Source organism: Haliaeetus albicilla, chromosome 8 (genome assembly GCF_947461875.1).
Source record: "Haliaeetus albicilla chromosome 8, bHalAlb1.1, whole genome shotgun sequence".
NCBI classification, from domain to species: domain Eukaryota; kingdom Metazoa; phylum Chordata; class Aves; order Accipitriformes; family Accipitridae; genus Haliaeetus; species Haliaeetus albicilla.
Window position 1 is genome coordinate 44742533 of NC_091490.1, and position 25119 is coordinate 44767651.

At 49.6% G+C, this 25119-nt stretch overlaps 2 protein-coding genes across 2 annotated transcripts; both read left to right on the forward strand.

Moving 5' to 3' along the window:
• Positions 1 to 5596: 5596 nt before the first annotated feature.
• Positions 5597 to 10434, forward strand: S1PR4 (sphingosine-1-phosphate receptor 4). The gene is made up of 2 exons (XM_009926997.2): positions 5597 to 5699; positions 6619 to 10434. The coding sequence occupies exon 2, from the start codon at positions 6809 to 6811 to the stop codon at positions 8033 to 8035; it is 1227 nt and encodes a 408-aa protein (XP_009925299.2). The 5' UTR covers positions 5597 to 5699; positions 6619 to 6808; the 3' UTR covers positions 8036 to 10434.
• Positions 10435 to 11217: 783 nt separating this feature from the next.
• On the forward strand, positions 11218 to 24134 carry NCLN (nicalin). Its single transcript, XM_069790698.1, has 15 exons — positions 11218 to 11475; positions 14377 to 14567; positions 14807 to 14951; positions 15592 to 15686; positions 15927 to 16007; positions 16221 to 16324; positions 16762 to 16850; positions 17031 to 17170; positions 17603 to 17781; positions 17993 to 18080; positions 18170 to 18208; positions 18325 to 18488; positions 19110 to 19163; positions 19254 to 19332; positions 20750 to 24134. Exons 1-15 carry the CDS (start codon positions 11295 to 11297, stop codon positions 20807 to 20809), a joined length of 1689 nt encoding a protein of 562 aa, XP_069646799.1. The 5' UTR covers positions 11218 to 11294; the 3' UTR covers positions 20810 to 24134.
• The last annotated feature ends 985 nt before the right edge of the window (positions 24135 to 25119 follow it).

Consider the following 25119-nt stretch of genomic DNA (forward strand, 5'->3'; position numbering starts at 1 on the left):
AAGCTCTGGCTGAGGTCACCGCAGGTGCTCTGCAGACATCTGGTTTTAATAAGCTAATTTGGGCTTGTAACTGCAGCCAGGAACTGATGAAAAAACACAACAAAGGCAATATAATAATTAGCACTCTGAGGCTTCAATGCTGCCCCCTACTCCCTGCCCCCCCCCCCCGCCCCCGAATCCTTGGTCCTGCTGTGGGAGATTCTTCTATGCAAAGACCCTGTCTGTGTGCCCATTCCCTGGGACACTTTCTGCCAGTCCTCCTCAGGGGCCTGCATGTCACTTGAAGAAAATGAGGCTTGCTTTAATCTTAAATCACCATCTCTGGAGCAGTCTCTGCTTACCAGTCCTAATGTAAGTCTGCGAGAAGTGGTTTAAACTCAGCTGTGCCTGCCCAAGACATGATACCAGCTTTGCTTCCTGCTGAGCGTGATTTAAGGTTAAAAAGCACATACAGCTCCAAGGCTCCCAGCAAAGAAGAGTGGATCAGGAAGATCTGTCCTAAAAACCCCTTTGGCATGCAGTAAGGATGCTACTCCGTGGCAGATATGCCCTGTGCGGGCAGTGCTGCTGGGCCTGGCACAAACACAGTGCTGTCATTGCCTCTGCCTGCAGTGTGCCCAGCGAGATGGTGCTGTGTTGATTTTGCCATCCTGGATAAGATGCCCTCCAGAACCCTGCTCACAGGTCAGAGAGGCACAACTCTCTCCCAGACCTTCCTCCCCTGTCTGCTTGAGCCAGTCCTCATTGCTCCCAGCCAGGGCTTGAAGCTGGGGGAGTCTGGGCAAGCTGACAGCAGGGTACCCATGCTGGGGGCACATGGGCAAGCTGACAGGGTAAGTGTCCCAGGAGGGCACCAGGGAGGCAGTGAGGCTGATCTGCCAGTTAGTCTGCATTGCTGGGAGGAGGGCATTTGAGGGAGAAGTACGGTATGAGAATGGAAAACCCCTGAAACAGTTTCTGGAAATAAAATCAAAGTGTGTGTGTAGGTATAAACAAACCAACAGATAAATATATCCCTCTCTGACTTCCCAGAGCAGTCTCCAGCACACCAGAAGAGCTACTGGGCTTGTGGTAGGGCTGTACTAACTCAGCAGGGACGTCTGGGAGCATGGGCTATCCTGCATGCTAGTCCTTGGGAATCAGGGCTTTTGTTTGATTAAAACCTTACTGCCAAACACAGGGGTCCCACTGTGCTCTGATCCCCAGTTTCTCTCTGTGGGCAGCAGCTCTCTCCATGGGTCTGTATCCTGCAGTAACCTTTTGCAAAGGTCTTGCTTTCTTCTTGATCCCAGTGGTGCTGAGCTGCAAGCTCCAAGCTCAGATGCCCAGGGCCTTTTGAGTTTACTTATTGCTCTGTAATGGCTGGTGGGTCAGCAGTACCAGGGCCAGGCTATCCTGCAGACATTAGAAACCAGACAGCAGTTCTCTGCCCCAAACCATTTAGTATTCTTGCATGTAACAGGCAAAGGGGAAAAACACAGGATGGTAAGCCGCAGAGCTTGGGATTAATTTATGCTCTCCAGACACAGTGCAGCAGGACCAGCCCTGCTGCCAGTAAACGCATTGCCCCTGCCCCAGCCAGGCAGCACTAACCACAACGAGGTGTGTTGCCTGCCCTTCCTCTACAGTGCTCAGGTTAGGTTTCAAACCAGCCTGATTTCCTCTGCATGGTGCTCGGCGCCGCACCCTGCCAGCTCCCCCTTCCGCAGGCATCACCCTGCTGTTTACGCTGAGCCCTCCCTGGCCCGTTTCCTGGGTGAGGACTGGTTCCTCCCTGCCATCCCTGCATGAACATGGCAAGAACCAGCTCTCAGCTGTGAGCATGTGGGGACAAGTCTGGTGCTGAGCTAGGCCCTGCCCCAGAGGGTGCAAAGCAATGCTGATGAGCTCATATGAGGGATTTTATGGGTCCTGCACAGGGGACCCTAGGCCAGAGGCTCCAGCCAGGTCTCTGGAGCAGCTTCATGGTCTTGGTCATGCCACACTGACCATGGCTGGCCGTGCCACGCTGGGTGGGAGTGACAGGACCACTGTGCAGCTCCCTTGCTCCCGGGGACATGTCTGCTCACCGGAGACGTGGTTACAGGGCAGAAGATGCTAGGGGAAAGCTGAGCTTGTCCCAGGCACAGTAGGAGAACTGGCGCTGGGCATGGCACTTGGAGACCACGCACTGAGCTGGTCCAGCTTCTCCAGTGCTTCTGAGCTACCCAGGCCAAAATCCAGACCTAGGGAGGAGAGGGATTGCTTCTCTGGCAATTGTCAGTGGGTGTCAGCAGCTGCATGAAATGCCACACTGTAAAGAAGAAGTGAGACTCAGGAGTTTGCATTTGTTGCATGCTGACTCTGGAAGGATGCTAAGGGATAAGCACCTCCAAAGCTCCCATCCAACAGGCACTGAGCACTGGAAACGCTCAGTGCCTTTTACTGCAGATCACCCAAAAGGTCAAAATCTCAAACCTGTCGCAAAGGAAGGAAAGGTGTGACACCATGGGAGACAGGGTCTGGGCTGGCATACTGATGATGTGTTTTATTGGGATGATTTCCAAGTAATTATCTTTTTTGGGGGGGTTGGGCAGGGGCATTTTATAAAGCTGTTTGCTTTCTGTTTAATGTTTTTGCATTGAGGAAATGCAAGTTTCTAAAGAAAAGCCACTTAAAGAAAAAAAATCAACAAAACTTTGCCATTTAAGGTCATTAATATGGTCTAATGGAGATGATCCTGAAACTTTCTATTTTGTGTTTTTGTTTTCCTTCAAATCCAGAGATGCACTGCAGAGACTCTTTTCCTACAGAGACCCACCATCACCACCACCCAATTTCAATGAATTGACACCCAGGCACAACAATTGTGCCTGGGACAATTCTTTGAGCACTGTGAATGGCCAGGTCTCCAGGGTTTGGTGTCAGCCCAAGTCAGAGGGGCCTTGCTGGCTCTTCCCAGCTCCTCTGGGGCCAGAAGCATCCTGCCACTGGAAAGATGACTGCCGGCTGCTGCACAGTAGAAGAGACCAAAGCTAGGAAATGCAACCAACCAACTGCCAGGAGCAATCAGTCATTTTTAAACCAGCACAACTCCACCCTTCCTGGAGCAGAAAAACACCTGCAGGCAAATGGATGCCTTGGCTGATGTTGGGCTGTGCTGGGGCCACACAGCAGGGACAGGATAGGTGGGTGGGGATGTGGGGAGGGAGCCTTGTGGGAGAGAGATGGGGATGCCAGCTGTCCAAGAGCTAGCCTGGGGGTTGCCTGGCTAGCCCCACCAGGCAGAGCTCTCCACAGAGCTTCACCCAGGGATTTTTTTTTTATCAGAATGTCTGAAAATACAAGGTTTAATCAGGACTGTGCAGCAGCACAGCAGGAAAACCTCAACAGAAATCATCAATATTTTATCTTGCATTTGTAGCTTGCTGTCTTTCCCCTGCAGCTGCTCGTGGCCCCCCACAATCTGGAGCTGGACACCCTCCCATAAGCAGGCAGTCTCAGGGCAGGAGTGACCAGGCATGCCACTGGCCACAAACCCAGGGAGCCCTGCTCCAGGCTGCTCCTGCCCTGCTTCTCTCTGGACATCCCTGTCTGCAGACAAACTCTTCCCTCTGGGGCTGAGGTACTTTTGCCTTCCTGTTGGCCTTGGTAGGAGCAGGCTGTGGAGGGTTCCAAGGCTTCTGCTGCTAAGGTGCCTCATCTCAGCATCTGTGAACACCTGCTATGGCCACAGTTCTGGCAGAGGATTCAGGGGGCTGCAGCTGGCCCCCATACCTCCCTTGGTCATTCCACGCCAGCACTCAGCAGCTATCAGGCAGTTTCAAGTAGATTGTGGTCTTGATTTGAAGGAAAGAGATGAGAAATGTTGCAGGATGGGGTGTCCCTCCCCCGCCCCCCTTCATTTCAAAGAAAGAACATCTGAACTGAAACAGCAGCAAAGGAGAAGTACCAAGATAAAGCTTAGCCTGTGTCTGTGCAGATAGCAATAGGGAGCCACTGCAGAACAACAGGAACTCTCCCTCATGTGTGTGCCCAGCTGAGGGGGAGCCTCATTTGCCCCCAGCCATGGAGATGGGGACTCTCTGCCTCGGGTCTGGCGGCAGCAGCTCTGAGGGAGGCACAGGGCTGGATTTGTGCCAGCCAGTGAGGCTCTGCTCTGCTGAGATGATTGCATGAAGTGGAGAAGACCCAAGTACCCCCAGGCCCCCCCGGCTATGGGACTGTGCCCTGACTTGCCATGAGATGGGAGCAGTGTTTGAGGTGTGTGGTAACTTGGCATGAGGCGGGGAGCTTGGCAGGCTGTTGGGGGACAGAAGCGAGAGGGTGCTGGAAGGGCAGCAGCAAGGGCTGGGACACAGCTTCCCAGAGCCAGCCCCCCCTCACAACGTGCTGTGAAACTGTGGCATGCCTCACAGGTACCCAGTCCCCTCTGCTATGGAAAGGCCAAACAACACAGGTGCTAGGACAGAGCAAGGAACAAGGTTTTTGTCTCACCAGAATAGCTCTTGACAAAATAATCAGCCCTGCCTTTTAGGGCAGCACCTGATGTGCTTGTGGAAGGGGCATTAGGAAGAGCCTGTGATATTTTGCTGGTCCAGAGGACCTGGCACCCCATGGGTGAGTGTGTTGAGATATCCCAGCTGCTTATCTGCCTCAAACCCTCCTGCCATCAAAAGCATTTGCCTCCTACCTGCCCCACACTCGCTGCAGATCTCCCTGACATAGAGCTCATTCCTGTCAGCTATTTCTTCCCTGAGACTGCTCATACGCTGCCAGCTATTTGAGAAACTACTTAGTGTCCCTGACAAGCCAAGTTTCTTCATCCTCTGATCTTTTAGGGACACCCCACCAGTTCTGTCCTGAGCAGACACATTAGGTGGAGGCTCAGCCTGAAGCAAGTATAAAGCAGGGGTGATGTGCAAGAATCACATTGATCCTTTTGATTCCAGTGCTGTGCTAGGAGCATCTGCCCAGCCCATTTGGGAGTGTGCTCTTCGTGCTGAATGTGCAACCTTGCACTCCTCTTCTCTGGATTGAGCTGCACTCATGGCCCAGCCTTCCTGCTGATTTCCGCTCCTTCAATCTTGGGGTCATCTGCTGACTTTATCAGCATAAGTTTCTTTCCACGCTGCTGATAGAAAAGCCCAAAACAACAGCTGAAAGGGTGAATGTGGAGGATGGAGCCCTCAGCTTTTGATGAAAACCACTCTTGCTTGCACATGACTTTCTGCAGCAGGAACCTCCTTTGCATTTTCCACTTGTCTATGCTGTGATCCAGGCTAGGATTTCTCCACTTATCAAGCAGTGGATGGACTCCCAGGACAATTCCCTCCTTGCCATGCTGATGGAAGAAATCACTGCTCTTTGCTCTCAACCTGGGGACCTCTCCATGGCTTTGTGCCAGTCTGGAATGAGAACATAGGTGAAAGCAGAAAGCAGGGCACAGCTTCTGCTGTGATCCTGAGTTAAAAGGTGCTCTGTCTTTCTTTTCTCTATGCCTCTTTGCAGCTGTTTTGGGTGGGGTCCATCCTGCACAGAAATGTGGTTGATGTTGTAACTTCCCTTTTTCCACTTTGGTAGGTAGAAGTCTCACTTATTTTGCACAAGGAGCCCTCCCCACTACGTACTCCGTGCTGGGCCTCAGACAAGCAGCTGGAGAGCACTGCTAGCTGCTGAACCTCCCTCTGGCAGCAAGAGCCTCAGGCCAGTCATGACAGGTGAGTCACAAGGCAAATTCAACTGCCGCGGTTGGGAATAGCACATTGCAAGACTTCCCAGTTAAGTTTTGCAGATGCAGGGAATAGGTCAATGATAGACATCAATGTAACAATCATGTCAAGACTCCTGGGCTCTGGTCTCAGTGCAGCCCCCTGCACCTTCTGCAGTGCCAGGCAAGAGGCAGCAGATTTGTGCCTCTATTTCCCTGTCTATGACCTAAATAATGGGAAGATCCTGACCTATCTCTAGCAGGTACTTGAGAGCTGAAGGTGGAGGGTGCAGTGTCAGGGCACATGCAGGGCTTTGGCCAGCTGGTTTCCCCTGAACTAGGTGGAGCTGAGCCATAGCTTGAGAAACACAGGTGCCTGGACTTGCTGCATTGACAGGGCAGGACTTGGATGGATGTGTCCTGAGAGACTGGCAGGAGCTGGGCCCAAGGAGAAGCCCAGAGGGGTGAGAGCATGGAGCTTCCTCCTGGAGAAGGATGTATCTGGGCATGGGTCGTGCACAGGGCAGTTGATGAAGAGGCAGTTGCTCTCTGCCAGGCTCAGGCGTGAATTTAATGCCACAAAAGGCAAAACACTTAGTGAGTCAGGCTGTCTGGGTGCTCTTACTAGCACTTGGCGGCTTTGTTCAGCCCAACAGACCTACCCATCAAGGTGGGAGGTGTTACCCCATTTCACCCAGCCTGCCCTGACTCAAAGAGGGGCCTCACACATCATTTCATTCATGTCCCCCACCTTCACAACCACAGCAAAGCTGAGAATAGCCAGGCCCTTACTAAGAAATTATGACAGCTGTTAGAAACTATGTCAATACTCTAGCTCACAACAGGAAACTTTATTAAACAACAGGAAGCCCATGCTCATGCTCGGACTTACAAAACACCTCACCCTCTTCTCCCCTTGCTCTTTTCAGTGCTGCAAGGCTGGCAGACAGGGCTCTAACTCTCATCTCCACGCTGGGTAGGGCTGCTGGGATCAGAGCCAGTCCTGTGTGGCAGAGTCTCACAGCTGTGTCCAGCCCTCAGAGGGCCTTCTCTGCTCCAAACCCCATCTCAACTCTTGCTCCATCGTGCATCCCTTAGCTGCTGACCTAAGCTCAGAAGATGGATGGTCCAGAGCTGAGCTGGCTGGTGAATCGCTCCCTTCCCCTTCCACTGGGCTCTGCACAATACCCTGAGCTCAGACTTGACCTGCTTGACAGGAAAAGTTCCTGCCTGCAGCTGGCTGCCATGAGGAATGTGAACATCATCCTGCAGCACTACAACTTCACAGGCAAGCTGACCAACCGGCAGACTGGGGATGAGGGCATGGGTCTCATCCGCACAACCTTTGCCATCATCAGCTGCATCATCATCCTGGAGAACCTGCTTGTGCTGCTGGCCATCCTGCGGTGTCTGCGAGCCCGCCGCTGGGTCTACTCCTGCATTGCCAGCATCACCGTGAGCGACCTGCTTGCAGGAATTGCCTACCTTTCTAATCTCTGCCTCTCGGGCAAGAAGACCTTCCAGCTTTCACCTCAGCTCTGGTTCCTGCGGGAAGGCATTCTCTTCATCGCGCTGGCTGCCTCCACCTTCAGCTTGCTTGTGACTGCCATCGAGCGCTACAGTGCCATGGTAAGGCCAATTGCTGAGAATGAAGCCAGCAAGACCCTGCGCTTACGCAGCCTGATCATTTCCTGCTGGCTGCTTGCCTTCATCATTGGATTGCTTCCGCTGCTGGGCTGGAACTGTCTGTGCAACTTCAATGCCTGCTCTGTCCTCCTGCCTCTCTACTCCAAGAACTACATCCTTTTCTCCGTGGTCATGTTCAGCATCATCCTCCTGGGGATCATTGGCCTCTACATCTCCATCTTCCAGCTGGTCCAGGCCAGTTCTAGGCAAACCAGTTCTCGGCACAGCCGCAAACGGTCCCTGCGCTTGCTCAAGACTGTGCTGATAATCCTGGGTGCCTTCATCATCTGCTGGAGTCCCCTCTTTGTCCTGTTGCTCTTTGATGTTTTCTGTGAGACCCAGACCTGCACATACCTCCACAGCCTGGACTGGACCTTGGCTCTGGCCATGCTTAACTCAGGCGTTAACCCCATCATTTACTCCCTCCGGAGCGTGGAGGTGCGCCGTGCTGTGGGAAGCCTGCTGTGCTGCTGCTGTGTCAAGGTTGGGCTGTGCAAGCCTGGGAACTGCTTGGTCATCACAGACATCAACTCTGGCTCATCCACAGAGAGCTCCCTGCGCTACCGGGATAGCTTCCGCAGCTCTGTAGCACTGAATGCCCGGCCCAGAGCACCTCTCTCCAGCAACTCCAGCATGATGAGCAATCTCCCCAGCCTCTGAGAGGCCACGGGGAGAGCAAAAGTTGCCAGACAGCCCACCAGGACCTCGTGCTGCTGGTCCTGGCCTGGCAGAACTGTAGCCTACATGCAGCTCAGGCTGATCAGGTGCAGCCCCACCCCAGTTGTTAACTGTGGCCAGGCTTTCCAGTCCCTTCAGACTGGGATGTTGCTTCACTGTGGGTGCAGCATAGGGACAGGCATTGCTCTTCAGATGGGAGTGAAGGATATGGGCACATTTTGGGATTGACGCTTTGCTGAGACAACTGCTGTGCCTAGGTTATAAGTGGACCCTGCTCTGTGTGTGCATGTATATAGATGCTGTACCTGCCCCGATGAGGGTATTTTGCCCCTGGGCACAGTGACAAATAGGGTGGGTATCCCCAACCAGACTGCTCCCCAACCCCTTGGGATCAGGTGAGGCTGGCAGTGCTCCACTGCATGTCATGCAGGGCTGGAGGTGATACTTGAGTCTTCTGCTGCAGTTTACAGCCTTCTGGAACTCCTGTGATGGGCACAGCTGCTGGGAAAGGATGCAGGCTTGATGTCTTGCCAGGGAATTAAGAACAACTGGGTTTGCAAGTGCAAGTATGTGCAGCTGTGGGGCAGCCCAGAGGCCCCTGGCCAGGAACAAAGTGCCCACCTGTAGTGCCACACAAACCAGTCACAGGATAGCAGGGAGCTGCAGCAACAGCCCAATCCCTCACCAGAGTGCAGAGCCTGGGCACTGTGCCTGGGCAAATGCTGTGACAGTGCTTACAGCCTGGCAGCAAGAAGTAAGAGCCCTGCCATGCCTCTGGGCATAGGGCTGCACCTGCAGTGACAGCCCTGACACCACCATGGGCAGAAAGAGGTACCCACAGTGACTGGGGAGTCTGGTACCATCATGCATGGCAGAGCTACCTGCTCCCATCTGGCTGAACCTCTCAGGTAACATATACCTGTACAGCAGAGGGTTCGTAACGCTATGGCCTCCCAGACAGGTAGGTCATGCTCTGGTAAAAATGCCAAGTTCTAAGGTCCCCACACAAGGGGAGGTGCCCACTGTGGTGGGCACGGGAAGGTTGAGCAGCAGCTTGTAGATGGCTTTGCATTCTGTTGTCTCCAGTGGGGTTTGGCTCATACCTGAACAGAAGCAGCAGGAATTGTTTCCTCTTCCTTTCGGGGCCAAAAAGGCTGCATCCTTCCAGAAGACTTTACAAAAGCAGTGTTTGCAACAGAACACATTTGGAAGAATCACTTCAACAACCTGGAACAGAGTCGTCACGCAGAGGCAAGAGTGGGGTGGAGCCTGCCCCACGCCCTTCTGAAGGTCAGCACAGCTTGGGAAAGGAATGGAGGGGTCTGATCCTAGCATGTTTTCTCTAAGCATTACCACATTTGGAGAAGGGGGTCACCCATACTCTGCCAGGGAAATGTTCTGAGGGTCTCCACCTCCCTGTGAGCTGGGCAGCATCAACAGCAGGGAAGGTACCTAAGGACCCCAGGAGCCAGGCTCACAGTAGTCACATATGGATTCTCCTTGCTGCCCCAGGGCTGAGCACTGCTGCCCTGACCTCTCTGAATGCCATGCCTTCTCTCCCCTGAGCTTGCAGGTCAGTGACTGCCTGGCTGCAGCCTCTGACCCTGTCAGTTTGCTGGCTGGTATCTGTGAAGTAGCAGGAGAGATCCCAAGTTGCTGCAGCTTCACAGGCAGGAAGCTTAAGAGGTTACCAAGTCATGCACGGACACAGCCCAGCTGGCAGCAGAAACGGACGTTTCCGTGGGCAGGCAGGTAGCTGTGCTGCATGAGGTTGGTGGGGGCAACTGCTCCCAGGGCAAGGCTGGCTGGGGCCAACAGAGGCTTTTGCAGGGCTTGGAGACCTTGGAGACCAGCAGCAGGGCTGGAAGGGCTGGGACTGTGACAGGGGTCAAGCAGCACTAGCAGCTCTGAAGGAGCCAACAGAACATTGCAGAATGCCTGGTGTCACAGGGAAGGGGGGGCAGGGTCACAATGACACCCACATGCAAGGCCTGTAGGTTGCAGAAGTTCATTGGGGCCAGACTTCATCCCCAGTACCGAGAGGACTGCTCTGTGCTACAGAAAATGGCTGGCTCCAAAATAGCCCCATTCCTGCCTGGGTCTGATGGAGACCCAGTGGGGCCCAGAAGGCACGGCCAGCTTGCGCCTCAGACTCCTGCTCGTCTGTTCCCTAACCAAGTGAAAAATTAGAGCAGTACCCAAATGCCTCCTTTCATCCCAAAGCCATCCATGCCTCCTCTCATCACACAAGGAGGCCAAAGCCACCCAAGCACTGGGGAGCAGGAGCTCCTGAAGACTTAAAACCTGCTGGCCCAGCAGCTCAGCAGGAGGTGCTGAGCTTCCAGCCCATTTGTTTCGCAATAAATCTAGATGGTAAGAAAGCCCCGGTTTGATCTGCTATGATTTTATCTTCCCGCAGGTCAGGTACCCGGTGGCTGCTCCCGCAGGCAGCCGCGTGGCAGTCTGGAGGTCCGATACCGCCAAGGGCGGCACCGAGGTGGCCGGTGTGGGACAGGGCTGCGAGCTGGGGCAGGTCCGGGCTGCCCGCTCAGTGCGCCCCTCGGCCGGGACCCAGCTCGCTGCTCGGCGCAGGGCCTCGCCGACCGCCCCCGCCATGTCCAGGCGTGCGCCCCGGAGCAGGCAAACATTGTCCGTGGGCCCGGGACAGCCGAAGCCCACCGCCCCGCTCCCGGCGCTGCGGGATCCCCCCGCTCCCGGCGGCGGCGCCGCAGCCGGAGGCAGCACGGCCCGCGCAGGCGCTGCGCTGCGCACGCCCGCCGGCACCGGGCAGTCTCGCCGCCGCTGTTCGGCGACGCGCGTGACGCGGCTCCGCGGGTTCTGCTCGCAGTTCCCGCTGCCGCGGGCGACTAGCGCCCTGCGGTCGGCGCGGACAGCCCTGCCTATCTGCCCGGCGCGGAGAGCGGCGGGCGGGAGCGCGGGGGAAGGCAGCGAGCGCGCCAGGCGGGCCGCCGGTGCAGCCGCCGCAGGCCCGACCCGGCAGCCGCCGCCGCCGCCGCCCCTGCGCAGCGGGGCGGAGCGCCCCCTGCAGGCCAGGTAGGGGGGCAACGCCGCTGCAGAGGCTGCCGCGACTACAGCTCCCAGCGCCCCTTGCGGCGCCGCAGGAACTACAGCTCCCGGCAGCCCGCGGGCGACGCGTGCCGCGTCGCTCGCGCCTCGCCGCGTCGCGCGTGCCGTGCGTGCCGGTGGAGCAGGCCGCAGCGGCGGGGCCGGGGCCGCGGCGATGCTGGAGGAGGCAGGCGAGGTGCTGGAGTCGGTGCTGAAGGCCTCATGCCTGCCGCTCAGCTTCCTGCTCTTCGTGCCTGCTGTGCTTCTGCTCCTGGGCCCGCCGCCCGCCGCCGAGGCCGCCCACGAGTTCACGGTCTACCGCATGCAGCAGTACGAGCTGGGCGGGCAGCCCTACGGTGAGACGCTGCCAGGCCTGGCCGGGCTCGGCCCTCCGGGAGGGCGGGTCCCGGCAGCGGCCCCCTTCAGGGCCGACGGGGTCCCTGGGAAGAGCCCCGACCCCAGGGAGGGGCCCAGGGTAGGCCGCGAAGCCGCAGGCGGGCTGGGGAGGGCGACCCAGCCCAGGGGAGGCTGCAAGAGAGCTCGGAGGGCCCTGGGAGGCTGCAGCCGGGCCCCGGTCCGGGCCCAGACCCAGGGGAGGCCGCAGGCAGTCCCCGTCAGACTGAGTTTTAGCGTCCAGTCTCAGCATGAGCAGGAGAGTGCCGAGAGCTCCCACATGGTGACCTAGAGGTGGCCAAGGACCCTGCCGTGTCCTTGCAGACTCCGGTCTGTGGGCTGAAGTCCCTGTGTTTCAAGTTGTCCAGCTGCAGCCCTCTTGCATACTGGGGAACTTGGTTGTGAGCTCAGTTTTGTTCGCTTGCCTTTGGCTGTTTTGACAGGTTGATTCTTCTTTGCTCTTCAGCCTTTTCTTCAGTCTCAGTTATCAGTGTCTATTGCTCCAGTGTCTCTGTTTGAGAGTCTTTTCTTTTACAGTTCTTCCCTTGTGTTACAATTGACCTCCAGTTCCTCTGTTCTGTTGCTTCCAGGCTGCCAATTGTGCAACACCTTTCTCTGAGTCAGAAACACAACCTGTTCTGCAAATCCACCCCCCTGTACCCACTAACCCAGAATCAAGTGGTGTTTCCGCGTCTTCCGTAGATACTTTATTCCAGATCAGGGCATGCGTTCTGTCCGTGAGTGACTCTTCCTGTTGTCAGTTTTGTGGCCTAAGTTTCAGACTTACGTTAACAGTCTGGCATTACAGCCCCACAATTTATTTTATACTGTCCATGAGACTCAGTCTCTAGATCTTTCAGATCTTCATAAGATCAAACAGCAGTAGAAGTTAATGAAATGCCAGCTATACCCGCATGCTTTGTAAACACTACAGATGCTCCTGGATATCTGGTGGCTTCTGGATATCTGAAATTATTTCTGGGTTCTTCCATCACAGTTCCTCAAAATGTGTCTGCATCTTGAGACCTCTGTTGTTGAGAACCTCACTAGATCTGAGGTAGGCTCTCTCACGGGGGTCTTAAGCTATCTGTTTCCTCATGTGGTGGTAAGTCTTTGTTGGCAGGCTTAATGGGGACAGCAAGCATGTGTTTCAGCTGGCTTTGACTTTGGTTGCTTGAGTGTTCTTTCTAGCCAAGTGCTCACAACATATTTTGGAATATTTTGTGAACTCTTGAAAAGCCACACATTGTTTTTTTAAGATGCTTGCAATTAACTTTTTATGCTGTTTCTTTTTCTGTAGCCTTTTAGCTCGGTGGACTGTGTGTTTCCTTTGTTCCTTGCCAGCACCTTTGGGTAGCTGATGTTCCTGTTCCGTGTGTGTGTTCTGAGGCCAGATGTCCTTTGGGATGAAAGCTATTTGTTGTTCCAGATTCTTTTCCAAAAGGACCAAATAGCGATTGCTGCTGAGCCTTTTCTTGCAGGGGGGAGAAGAGGTTTTTTGTCAACATCAGTCATAGAGCAATTTAAGAACAAACTTGGACTTCCTCTAATACTGTTAGAATAGAGTTCTTTAGATTGTAAATGAACAATTATGAAACAGTTCTCTATAGAGACACTACAGAGAATCAACTTGTCTTGCTGTAGTGTCAGAAAATACTGTTGGGTCTGCTCTGTTTAGATGTCAGAGGGTTGCGCTCGGAGCAGAACTCTGGATCCACGCTTTGGTGTGTTTACGTGTCATTGTTTTGGGAATGGTGGAGAGATTATCCTCATTATGGATTTTTTTTTTCCTCTGAGTGCGGCGAGGGGGCTGCTGCTGTTTAATACTTGCTTGTTATACAGTGTAGGAGCTCTGTGTGGAGAATTCGGATTGTGCCTTAACTCTGTTTCTGGGTGTATGGCCCTCACTGATATTATGCAGTGGAAGTACAGATTTTTCTTGTTTAGGTGATTAGACCTTTGACAAGACCAAACTAACGTTAGAGTTAAGTTCAGCCAGGTTTAAATCTAACCTTTAGCAACACTTCTATTTGGCATAGGCTGAGAGCACCTTGCTCCTTCCCTGGCTGCATGGGGACCCAGTATGATGAAACCTTCAATGTAGGTGCCAGAGTTATAGAAGAAGAAATTTGATTTGGAATATTACAAATTGTAAGGTGGATTTGAACGTGTCTATACAAGATGCCCTTGTGGTCCTCTCTTGGAGAATGCTGGATCTGCTGGCAAGCCTCCAGACTGTTGTTCTCCCAAAGGATTGCATTTTCATGTGGGGGATTTGATATGCTGAAACTGAGAGTAGGAGGATGCAAATACTTAGGAGCACCCTGCTTATTTGTAATTTTCTCAGCCACAGAAACATCCCAGTGGGTGAGCTTAGAACAACCCTTTGGATGGACATGGGGTAATCTTGTGTCCTTTCACAAAGTGGTTCTGCACAGCTTGCATCCTCTGCTTGCAGACCTGATCCTACAGCTGGCAATGCAGTAGGCTGCATAGCAAGAGGCCAGGCTTTCTCCAGATTTATTGCTGTCTGCAGGTATTAGGTGCAGGCAAATAAACAGGTAGCTTGCATGGTTGTGGCGGGGAGGAAGCCTGGAAGGTGGTTGAGGCTGCGTAGTGCTGGAGTAAAGGGAGCCTGGCAGGACAGGGCTGCACAGATGTTGCTCTGATGGATGCAAGGAAAAACCACAGATTTTTCTTCCTTCTTGGATGAGGGGGAAGAGATGAACTTAGCTTCCTGCAGGTCCTGACTACTCTGAAGTTCATGAGACTGTCACCAAGACTGTTCTGAGAAGGAGCTAGTCTCAAGCAAAGGGGATGCGACAAAATCATTTACGAAACTTCTTGCTGTTCTCTCCTCACAGGCACCAGGAGCGCAGTGCTTAACACAGAAGCCCGCACTGTAGAAGCAGATGTCCTGAGCCGCCGCTGCGTCATGATGCGGCTGGTGGATTTCTCCTATGAGCAGTACCAGAAGGCTCTCCGCCAGTCAGCTGGTGCTGTGGTGATCATCTTGCCGCGATCTATCTCTTCTGTCCCACAGGATGTTGTAAGGGTAAAAAAAAACATTTCCTTTCTCTTCTGGTGGGAGATGTATTTGGGAGGGAAAGAGGCTTGGGTTGCTGCAGGACTGAAAGCTCCTGTTGTAATGCACAACAAATCATATTCTAACGCTTCACATTCTAACAAATCATATTAACACTTACCTTTCTCTCTCTGCTTTGGTTGTTAATTTTTTTCTGCCCTCTTGCATGTTTAGCAGATGCTAAGTTTGTGTCTCACTTAAATCCTCAGCAATTCATGGAGATAGAGCCAGAAATGCTTGCTATGGAAACCATTGTGCCAGTCTACTTTGCAGTGGAAGATGAAGAGCTGCTGTCTATCTATGAACAAACGCGGGCTGCTTCTGCATCGCAGGGTTCTGCCTCGGCTGCAGAAGGTGAGTTCGAACAAGTGGGGGAAAGGTTTAGAGGAAGACAGGCCTGATCCCATCTCTGGGAGCAGTCTGCTGTGTCATATGCACCATGAACCAGTGTACTGTTGCCTTCATGTTTGTTCTGTCTTTGTTAAAGTGCATTGAGATTTAATGGAAGAAAAACACAGTATAAGAGAGAGTATTACTTGACTATATTTGGAAATACAATTGCGTGGAGTTGAGTTCTCAGCTTCACACTGTTGGAAGTGAGGTAGAAAGCAGAAGTCAGGTTAAAAACAACATTGGAGATATTAAGTGACTTCAGTGTGTTGCTAGAAGCTGAAGCTTTTTGTGTGACCACAAGTCAGTTCAGTGCTTCCATGTACTCCTCTGTAAATAACTTTACTGTCTTACTGACCTGCTGCTCATGATTAACTTTAGGACTGCTGGAGAAAAGTTTTTGTTTTAGCTGGCTCAAAGTATTGGGATTTCAGGACAGAATGAAAATGCATGGTCACCAGGACTCTGTGTCAACGCATAAACATAAGCGACAAGTGAGAGGACTTAAATAGTTTAAAGCTGGTATCTCCAAAGCTCACTTAGCAAGGGAAATAAAGGGATGAAGCTTACCCAGATATACTTTTTTTTTTTTTTGTTGCTTTAGTTCTGCTGCACACAGCAACTGCCAATGGCTTCCAGATGGTGACCAGTGGGGCTCAAAGCAAAGCTATCAATGACTGGCTCATACCCAGCGTGGAGGTGAGTTATTGCCAGTTTGAATCCATATACATTGATGGGATGCCATCTTTTATTGGGACTTCATCAGACATTCAGACATTTGGACTGATAGGGGAAGTCAGGGGAGTCTCACCCAGGTAAGTATCTGAAGTCCTCAGAACTGAGGCCACTGCAGACTCAACAGGCACGTAGAAGTCAGGCTGACTTTGTGCAGGCGCACAAGAGGCAATGCTGAGTGAAACTGATCTCTTTCCTCTGCAGGGAAGGCTGACTGGGCTGGGTGGAGAAGACCTGCCCACTGTTGTGATAGTTGCCCACTATGACTCTTTTGGAGTGGCTCCAGTGAGTATTCTTTCTTCCTGCAGCTCTTTGTTCCTGTCTGTGTGTTCCTGTCTTTTTTCCCATGTGGCCTCTGCCCTTGTGTTTTTTCTTAGTCTTAAAGATGCGGGGCAGTTTTAAGCAGAGCATGGTCATGTGCTATCTTGAAGGTTGTTCTGGTACATGAGAATAAGTGTAGGGTTGTCACCTTGTCTCTGTCCCACTTCATCCCTGCAGTGGCTGTCACATGGTGCTGACTCCAATGGCAGTGGTATCTCAGTGCTACTGGAACTAGCCAGGCTGTTTTCCCGGCTCTACACCTACAGACGTACCCATGCTGGGTAAGAAACTGCCCTGTTCTTGGTTGAATGTGTGTAGCTGATGTAAGAAGATGTTTTGCTCCAAATCTGTAGAGTGTTAGAAGCAGTCCTTAACTTCCTTTGCTCTGTTTTGTTTCCCTCTGAGTTCAGCTGCTGTTAATGGCCAAGCTCTTTCCTTTGGTTTCTTTGCTGTAGCTCTGCTCAAGCTTGGGGACAAGTGGAGGGAATGATGTGGGAAGTAGATTCCATCCTCAGGCACTGGGAACTCCCCCCCCTTTTACCCTGTCCTGCCATTACCTTAGTGTGTAGCATGTAGGAGGTGCTTGTTAATGGACCATTTGCCTTGAATGTCAGGTGCTAGCTGTTGTGATTTCACCACACCTCCAAGCCTGAGTAAAGGAGTTCTGTAGCCATGGAGTGCTGTGTGTTAACACTTTTCTGTTGCCTTTTATGGGCAGGTATAACTTGCTGTTCTTTGCATCTGGAGGTGGCAAGTTTAATTATCAAGGAACCAAGCGATGGCTAGAAGACAATTTGGACCACACTGGTGAGTAAGGGGCTGGCATTCCAGCATGTTCTGTGGCAAGACCTCTGTTAATACAATTCTGTTAAGTGTCTAGTTATGTCAGCCCTCCTGTGAGAATCTGCTTGTGTGGGCCTTGCTTTTTTGGGGATGGAACTCCCAGCACAAAACATAGCAATAAAGGTTTGGATTTTTCTGTTACAGATTCCAGCCTGCTGCAGGACAATGTAGCATTTGTTCTCTGCCTTGATACTCTGGGCCGAGGCGATAGCCTTCATCTCCATGTCTCAAAGCCTCCCAAGGAGGGGACCTTGCAGCATGCGTTTCTGAGAGAACTGGAGATGGTAATTAAAAGCATTTTAGGTAGATGGGAACTTGGGACTTACTATGGGGAGCTGCAGCTCTCCAAGAGAGGAAGGAATGAAGATGTGAAGAAAGGGTGTGCCATTGAAATATTTCATGTATTGTGTACAGTCACTTGATTTGAAGTGCAGACAAATCCTCATTCCACAGTCCCAAATGAAGCAGACTAGATCTGCTGCATTTTCCATTGCGCTTCCTTATGGCTTTTTGCGTGCAAAAGCTACCCCGTAGTGACATTGAAACAGCTTTTTTGATATAAAAAAGCTTTTCAATGGCAGTAACCGCACCTTACAGGTGGAAGTGTATTTTCCTTCTGGAACATAAAAAAACTGGGTCTAGGTGGACTGGGCAGTGCAAGATGGGACTGTGCAGTGGGCAGCATGACACGCTGAATGGCTTGTCCTTTCCCACAGGTTGTTGCCAGCCAGTTCCCAGAGGTGAAGTTTTCCATGGTGCACAAGAAGATAAACTTGGCTGAAGACATGCTGGCATGGGAACATGAGCGTTTTGCAATCCGACGCTTGCCAGCATTCACCATCTCCCATCTGGAGAGCCACCGGGACAGCCTACGCAACAGCATCATGGATAGGAGGTTAGAGGCCTTACGGAAGGCTGCAGTTGAAATCCAGCCCGTAAACACAAATTGGCTTCATGCCTGTGCTGTTCTGGTGGTCAGAGGATGGGTGAAAAAACACTGAGAGTTGGGCTTTGGATTCAGGCTCATGCTTGATGCCGTGAAAAAGGCTGGTTTCTAGAGGAAGCTGATCCCATTGACAAGTCCGTAATCCCCTCTTCTGCTTTAGGGCACGAATAGACACTAAGGCACTAACGAGGAACACTAGGATCATTGCTGAGGCTTTGACAAGGGTCATCTACAATCTAACAGAAAAGGTAAGAGCTGCCCATCATGCTAGCCAGATCTGTCCTACCCAAAGACGCTTGCATTCACCAATAGCCTGTTTTTTTTTTTTCCCTTGCAGGGAGCACCTGCAGATCTGCAGATCTTCACAGATCAGATGGTGAGCACAGTGCATTTTTGTAACCTGCGGGAAGAAGGAATCAAGAGTCTGGGAGAGAGTTCTGGTCTCAGCGTATGTGTGGTTGACTCCCTTTCTTTGGTGGTATTTTTCTGCAGCAGATCCAGCAGGAGCAACTAGAATCAGTGATGGACTGGCTGAGCAGTCAGCCCAGGGCTGCCCAGCTGATTGATAAAGACAGCACCTTCCTCAACACCTTAGAATATTATATGGGTCGCTACCTGAAGGATGTCAAACAGCATCATGTAAAGGCAGACAAACGGTAAGAAAAGAGATGAAAGAACCAGCCAGGGCATGCAAACCGGCTTCCCCCTCCAATGAATTTTGTCTCTGAGCTGCAACTTTTCTGGCTTCTTGGCTTGTAGCTGGAAGTGATTGTTCTTTTCTGCTTTCCTGTCAGTTTTGGTTCATGCTCTCTGTTCTCCTGGGGAAAGCTCTTTACCATTCTGCACAGCACAGTAACAAGTCCCAGCAGCTCCCTCTGTCTGAAGAGCTTTTTTTTTTTCACTGTTTTGGTTCCACCTTTCCCATTCTGAGTGCTGCTTCTCTCTGCAGGAAAAGACTAAGGTCCACTAGAAAGCTTTCTTTAATTGCGGAAAGGCAGCTTCCATCCTGTCTAGCTTGCTTGGGTTGAAGCAGTTTAATGAACCCAGTGAGGCATCTTCATGTGCCTCTTCCGTGACAGCTGAACAGCATGTGTTCTGAATTGGATCCTTAGGCTTCTGATTGTAGGAAAAGAAAGAATCAGTTCAAAACTGGTATGCAAGGTGGTCATGCTTAGCTGTCTTTGGTTGGATGAACTCCTTTGGAACAGAGGCCTGGGCTGTTCTTACTGCAGTGTCAAGAAGTGTAATACAACCTGAAGAATTTCTTCCTTTCACAGGGACCCTGAGTTTGTTTTCTATGACCAGCTGAAACAGGTGATGAACGCATACAGGTATGGAATTCCCTTGGGCATGTTGGGCTTTTGTCTCACTCTGTGGCAGTACCTGCTGTAGCAATTTCATCTGTTCTTTCTTTATTGCAGGGTCAAGCCAGCAATCTTTGACCTACTTCTGGCTGTCTGTATCGCAGCCTACCTTGGTGTTGCCTATGTTGCAGTGCAGGTAAGAGAAGAGAAGCGAAGCAGAGACAGATGTACTGTTTTCCTCATAAATCACGTTAGCTACAGTAACTGGTGCTCGCACAGTCCCAGCACCGAAGTTGGAACAATAATGCCACCCCACTCTAAAAGTAGTAATCCAAAATGGCTGGCTGTTTTGATGTGTGTATTTTTGAGTATCTCAGTTGGCTGTGCTGAAGGCAATCTCTTGCCATTCTAGTGCAAAACTATTTTATAGAGCTCCTTCTCTTGGTCAAGGACATGTACAACTTGCTTGTTAAGCTGTTTTGATTATGTAACAGCTTCAGACTGAAGCTTCTCAAGGTAATTAAAAATCTGCTGTAATGTTAAAGGTTTGTAGCTTGTAGTAAGTTCGGAGTGTTAGGAGATCCAGTATCTGAACTTGGGATGCAGCTTAGAAATGCATCTTCAGGGTTGTGTTTTGGTGGGATTTTTTTTGTTTGTTTGTTTGTTTTTTAATGAAACCATAAATACATCCTGTGTCCATACTCCTGGAAATGTGATACTCCATGCCTTGGCTAGCCAGCTTAAATTTAGTGTTTTTGTTTAAGTGTTAACAAAGTCACTGTGAGCTAGGCTTCTGATCCTGGCTGGGTTCTCTGAAGAACATGAATGAAAGGGAAGTATTTTAGGTCAATCTAAATTTTGATCTCTTCATGTTATTTGTGTTTATTATTTGTTTGGGGAAACAACAAGCATTTAAAAATCTGATGTAACAACATAAACAGGAGGGATAACGTATACTTTGATTTCTGTCAGCTATCTCCATTACGTTTTATTATTACAGCTTATTTGAAGCCTGGATCTTGTTATATCTGTCAGATATCTGAAGCAGCTGTTATTGAATCAAAATGCAGTTAATCAAAGCAGACTCAAAAGAGGAATTAAGTTAATTTCTAAGTCACTGTTGAAATGGTGAAAGAGAAGATCCAGTTAAAGGATTGTGAACAACTGGGAATCTCTGTGTTTGCCTGGTTCATTCTTACATTCCTGAAACTGCTAGCAGCAGTGTTTCTGTAGTGACTAGTATCATGCATGTGTTGAAATCTGAAGCTTTCTCCTCCCCTTCAGAAGGAACAGAATTGCATCAAAAAATGTAAAATCTTTTACAAGTGTTTGCATTTTCACAATGGGGGTGATACAGGCCTGCACAAACACTTCTGTAAGCCATTACTTTCTGTACAACTTCAAGTAACTGGCTTCATTGTCATAACTCCTAATTCACAAAGTCCCACTCTGTCTTCAGGATGAGAGTGCTAGCATATGATCCAAACAAGGTCTTGCATTTGAACATTAGTATTGTTTTAAGCCTTCTAGTAAGTTGTCTCTCTGTGTAGGACACAGTAGTTTTATTAGAATTTATAAGGACTCATGTTTACTTGCTTTCCTTCTGTTTCCAGCACTTTGGTCTCCTTTACAAGATGATACAGAGATTATCCCTTAAAACCAAACATCAGTGAAGCAACAAGTCGTCACCCATACAGCAGCACTGAGCCATCGGTGAGCCCATCAGGAACCTTCTGCCTTCCATTGAATCCTGCTGTTTCTCTTCCTCTGTCTCCTCTTTGCTACTCTATAGAGGGGAGGAAGGCAGAAAGAAAATGAAATTTAAACTCTTGTGCACCTTTTAAGTGCTTTTCTTCACCTTCTTCCCCTGACTTGCACCATGTCTGTTTTCCTTTGCTTTTTGGCGAGGGAGACGCTCAGAGACTTCAGTAGTTCCTGCTGGTTGTTTAAACAATGAACGGCTGATTCTGAGCAACTTCTCTGAGTGTAAAACCAAGTCCAGCACCTTCATGGACATATGTGCCATACAGCCAGCTTGGAAACTGAAACTACAAAGTGACGTGTTATCTCTGCCCAGCAAGCAAGGACTCAGAGCAGTTGTTTAAAAGAAAAAAAAGTGCACATGCAAATTAAAGGGAATACTTCTAGCATGTTTTCTTATGGCACCTCTTCCGTAAGTTCATTGCCTGGCTTTAGGAAGGTGTGCTGAGCAAGCAGTGTCTGCAGCAAGTGTGTTCTTGCATTTTGTTTAGACTGTGCAATAACTCATTCCCTGTTAGGAGGTGCACTGTAAAGGATCTTGACTGTTACTGACAGAATGAGGAAATATTGTTAAAATGGGTTCCTTGCATTAGGGTTCTTACCAGGACAGGTTCTCTCCTGTCTCTGTTGGAGGATGCATTTTGCTGTGTACTTGATTTCTCTTAAAATTTATGGTCCTTGAACAGTTCATGGCTGCCACCACCCTGTGCTAAACTCTTGCTTGGTTTTTAAGGGGTGTTCTGCAGTCCCAGCTCCTGCAGGATCATGTTCTGTGCTGTTCCATGTATTTAAATGAGCTGGTGATATCAATAGCAAGAGCAGCCCAGCTCCTCCTGAGCTCTGGTCTGTAATCCCTTCAATCTTCATTCCTCAGTTTTCACTTCCAGATGGGTTCTGGATTTTGGGGTGTTTTCCCATGTTCACCTGCATCTCAGGGTCTCATTTCACATTGTTCAGCTCTATTATTTCTGGAAACACTGTTCCTGGCCTGCACGTATGAGCAAGTTCCCAAAGTGCTTGTTGCTGTCCTTTCATGTGCTGCCCCCAGTATATATGAAGGGAGGCAGGTCACTTAGCCATTAAAAAGCAAAACGAAACAAAAAATGAAGTTTTATGAATGTCATTTTAAATATGGCTGTTTCTAGAACTGTACCTAAGAGAGCGTATCTTGGAACGCACGCTCTCTGTTATTTTATCCTTGAGCAAGCCTTATTTTTAGTTTGCTGATGCTTCTGGATGGAGAGCGCTATGTAGTTGCCCAAAATAGTTGCCAGTGCTGTGCAAAGGTCAGGAGGGCCAGGTTGCTCAAGCATTGTCATCATCTTATGTTTAAGTCTTTCCTGAATTCCACCATCCAAGGTAAGCAGGATGCTTGTCACCACTTTCTGGTGAGACCTGAATGCCCTTTCTGGGCAGCGTTGCACTTTGTTTACCCTCAAGTTCTGGAAAGTACATGAAGATACTGACTACAAGTCCTAGGCTAGTTGTATTTCTAAAAGATGTCCTGATCGAATACTACTGTCCTGCCACTCAACAATGTTTGAGTCCTTTCTGTAATTTGTTCTATGCACATGAGGTCTCTTCACAGACCATGGTGACTGCTTTTTTTTTTTTTTTTTTTTTTAAATGACTACTTGTATTTAAAATAGCATCTTTTACAGAGGCTGAAAAGCTCTTGTGGGCTTGAATGAAGGTGTACCCTTTTTTTGTATGCAAGGAAGATTCAAGCTGTGCATCCTTGTCTGCACCACAGCTGCTGTGTGCGCACTTGTTAGAAAAGGGGTTGTTGTGGCCAGTCACTGTCCTTGTCCTTTGGATGGGGACCAAAGCACTGATTTCCATCCATCTTTGTTTCACTGTAGTCTCCTTCTTGGAGTTCTCTTACCCCACAATGTATGCTTTATGCTACTTTAAATGTGTAGTAACTTGTTCTTCAAAAGGTCTTTTCCAGGAGAGCACACTGATGTCAGCGGCTCACTGTAATATCAGCAGGTGGCATGGTACCAAGCATTCCTGATGTATCAGCCCTACAGGAAAACTTTCCTTTTTCTGATCTGTTGAGTGCTTGCTTAAAATACATGCTCTCTACATGCATGAAGTGTTCATGACCCTCTGCCGCCAAATGAATTTATAAATATGGCTTCAGAAATTGCTGGAGTGGCTGGAAGACAAGCCTTGATTGTTTTCCACTGTCTTTTATGCTCTGCCTTTAGAGTCTATGTATGTTGTGCTATGGGAAGGTGCATGCTTTGGACTGTGTAGGTTCAGAACATGCACGGTACAGTGGCTATCTGAAGAACTTCTCTGTAGGTTCTGAATACCTGGAAGTAGTTTCAGAGGCCTCCAGCTGCATCATACATTTCTAGTGTGTTACACTTGGAGAGCAGATTACTTAACCAGGCTTAATGAAACTCCGTTACCTCACTGAGAAAAATAGAAGAAAAAAAATTAGCAATCCTGCTGCAGCTTGACTTGATGCATATAAAATTCGCAAGTAATGGGCAAGAGAGAACAGAAGAGGCCCGGAGCATTCTTCCTTGCAGTGGACACTGTCAACCTTCAGTCTTCCAGATGAGAAGCTCAAAGTTCAGAGTCAAAAACTTCCACCAAGGCAGCTGCAACCACACTGGGTTATGTCCCTGTCAGGGTTGTAGCATTAAAGCAAACACTTTAGCTCCTTGTGGTCTCAGCAATAAACTGCTGACACTCCTGATGCAATGCTAGAAGCCAGTGGCAGCTATAAAAAAGAAAGGTGGATAGAAGTAAACGAGGAGAATTCATAAACCTGAAGGGCAGTTTGGATAGTACATCGCTCTATCCCACACGAGGGTAATTTGTCCTATAATCTGATTGGATGCATTTTGTGTATCTCTAGCTGACTGCCATAGAAAGCAGTTTTTACTACAGATAAGGGTTTATGCTTTTGATCAAAGTGCATGTGCACTGAAACATTATATGCTCAAATCTGAGATAGTCAAATTCCAACTTTCTCATAGCTGGAACAGAGTGCCCATCCTGGGAGTGAACTTAGTTCCCACATTGCTGTTTCCTTTGGGAAGTTGACAGAGAAGCTTGTAAATAGATCCTGCTGTTCTGCTAGCTTTTGAAAATAACAAGAAAAATTATGCTGGTCCATACTGCAGCGTATCTGATCAATTCTGTCACCAACACGACACGCAAAGGCAGAAATCCAATGGCTGTTCTGGTAAAATAAAAGTTGTCCACAACATTGCAGAAGAGCTCTGTGTAGCTGATTCTTGTTGCCCCTATTTTTACCTATCCTTTTTATCAGGAGTTTGCCTTGCCTGGAAGGAAGAAGCATGGAAAGCATAAGTCCACATGTACACAAGTAGCTAGCAGTTGATGCTTCTAGCATTAAAACAATTTTCTTTGCTATCTGTCTGACTTTACCTGTTGTCCTAGTGCTGTCAGTCTGCAGCTCACAAAAATTTGGTTTTCCAACGTGGTTTAAGCACTGAAGCTGTTCATTCCTTCTGTCCACTCCCACCCACACAGGCACTAATGGGGATTGTATGCAAGTAGGTTGGACTATTGTAGTTGATCTCCTAAATCAGAGAGGTTGGTTACTTGTTACAAAATGAGTACTAACATGCAATATGAACTCCACCTTGTACTCAGTGCTAAGAGGAAAGACCCTGAAGCCAAAATGGAACTATCTGTGGCTGGAGGAGTCACCGCAATCTGTTTAGATATTTAAAACCACAGATACCCGAAATTGTTGTGGGGCTTGGTTTTGGGTTTTTTTTGTTTGTTTAAATCATGTGCTCTCATGTTGTTCATAGCACAAGGCAGAATACTGAGCTTCTCCTGCACCTTGTGACCAAGCTGGGTTTTTACATTTAAGAGCCATTCAGTCTTGACTTACGATCTGAAATGATGGGGGTGCTACTCTATGTCTCAGTAAATTGGGCCTCCGGGTATTCAAGTGTGGGCTTCTTCTTGCTCACTTTGATCTGTTTAGTTTCCATTTGTAGTTAACTGGATAGAAACTTCAAGGTTATAGTCTGGAATATCTGCAGCTCAGGAAAAAGAGTTGATTTATCTAGCAATGTTAACTCAATTATTTATCTCTTGTGTGTCCTAAAGAACAAATGTCTATTGAGGTGGATATTTAAAAGCTAATAGAAAGTTCAATGCAGTTGATTTACATATTTTTTCTGACTATAAATGTAATATTTAAGTATTTTAACATTTTTCATTT

Coding starts and splice junctions, on each gene's coding strand:
- S1PR4 (XM_009926997.2), top strand. CDS start 6,809: ATGGATGGTCCAGAGCTGAGCTGGCTGGTGAATCGCTCCCTTCCCCTT.
- NCLN (XM_069790698.1), top strand. CDS start 11,295: ATGCTGGAGGAGGCAGGCGAGGTGCTGGAGTCGGTGCTGAAGGCCTCA. Junction 17,782..17,992: donor AACAGCATCATGGATAGGAG/GTTAGAGGCCTT, acceptor CTTCTGCTTTAG/GGCACGAATAGACACTAAGG. Junction 18,209..18,324: donor AGATCTTCACAGATCAGATG/GTGAGCACAGTG, acceptor ATTTTTCTGCAG/CAGATCCAGCAGGAGCAACT.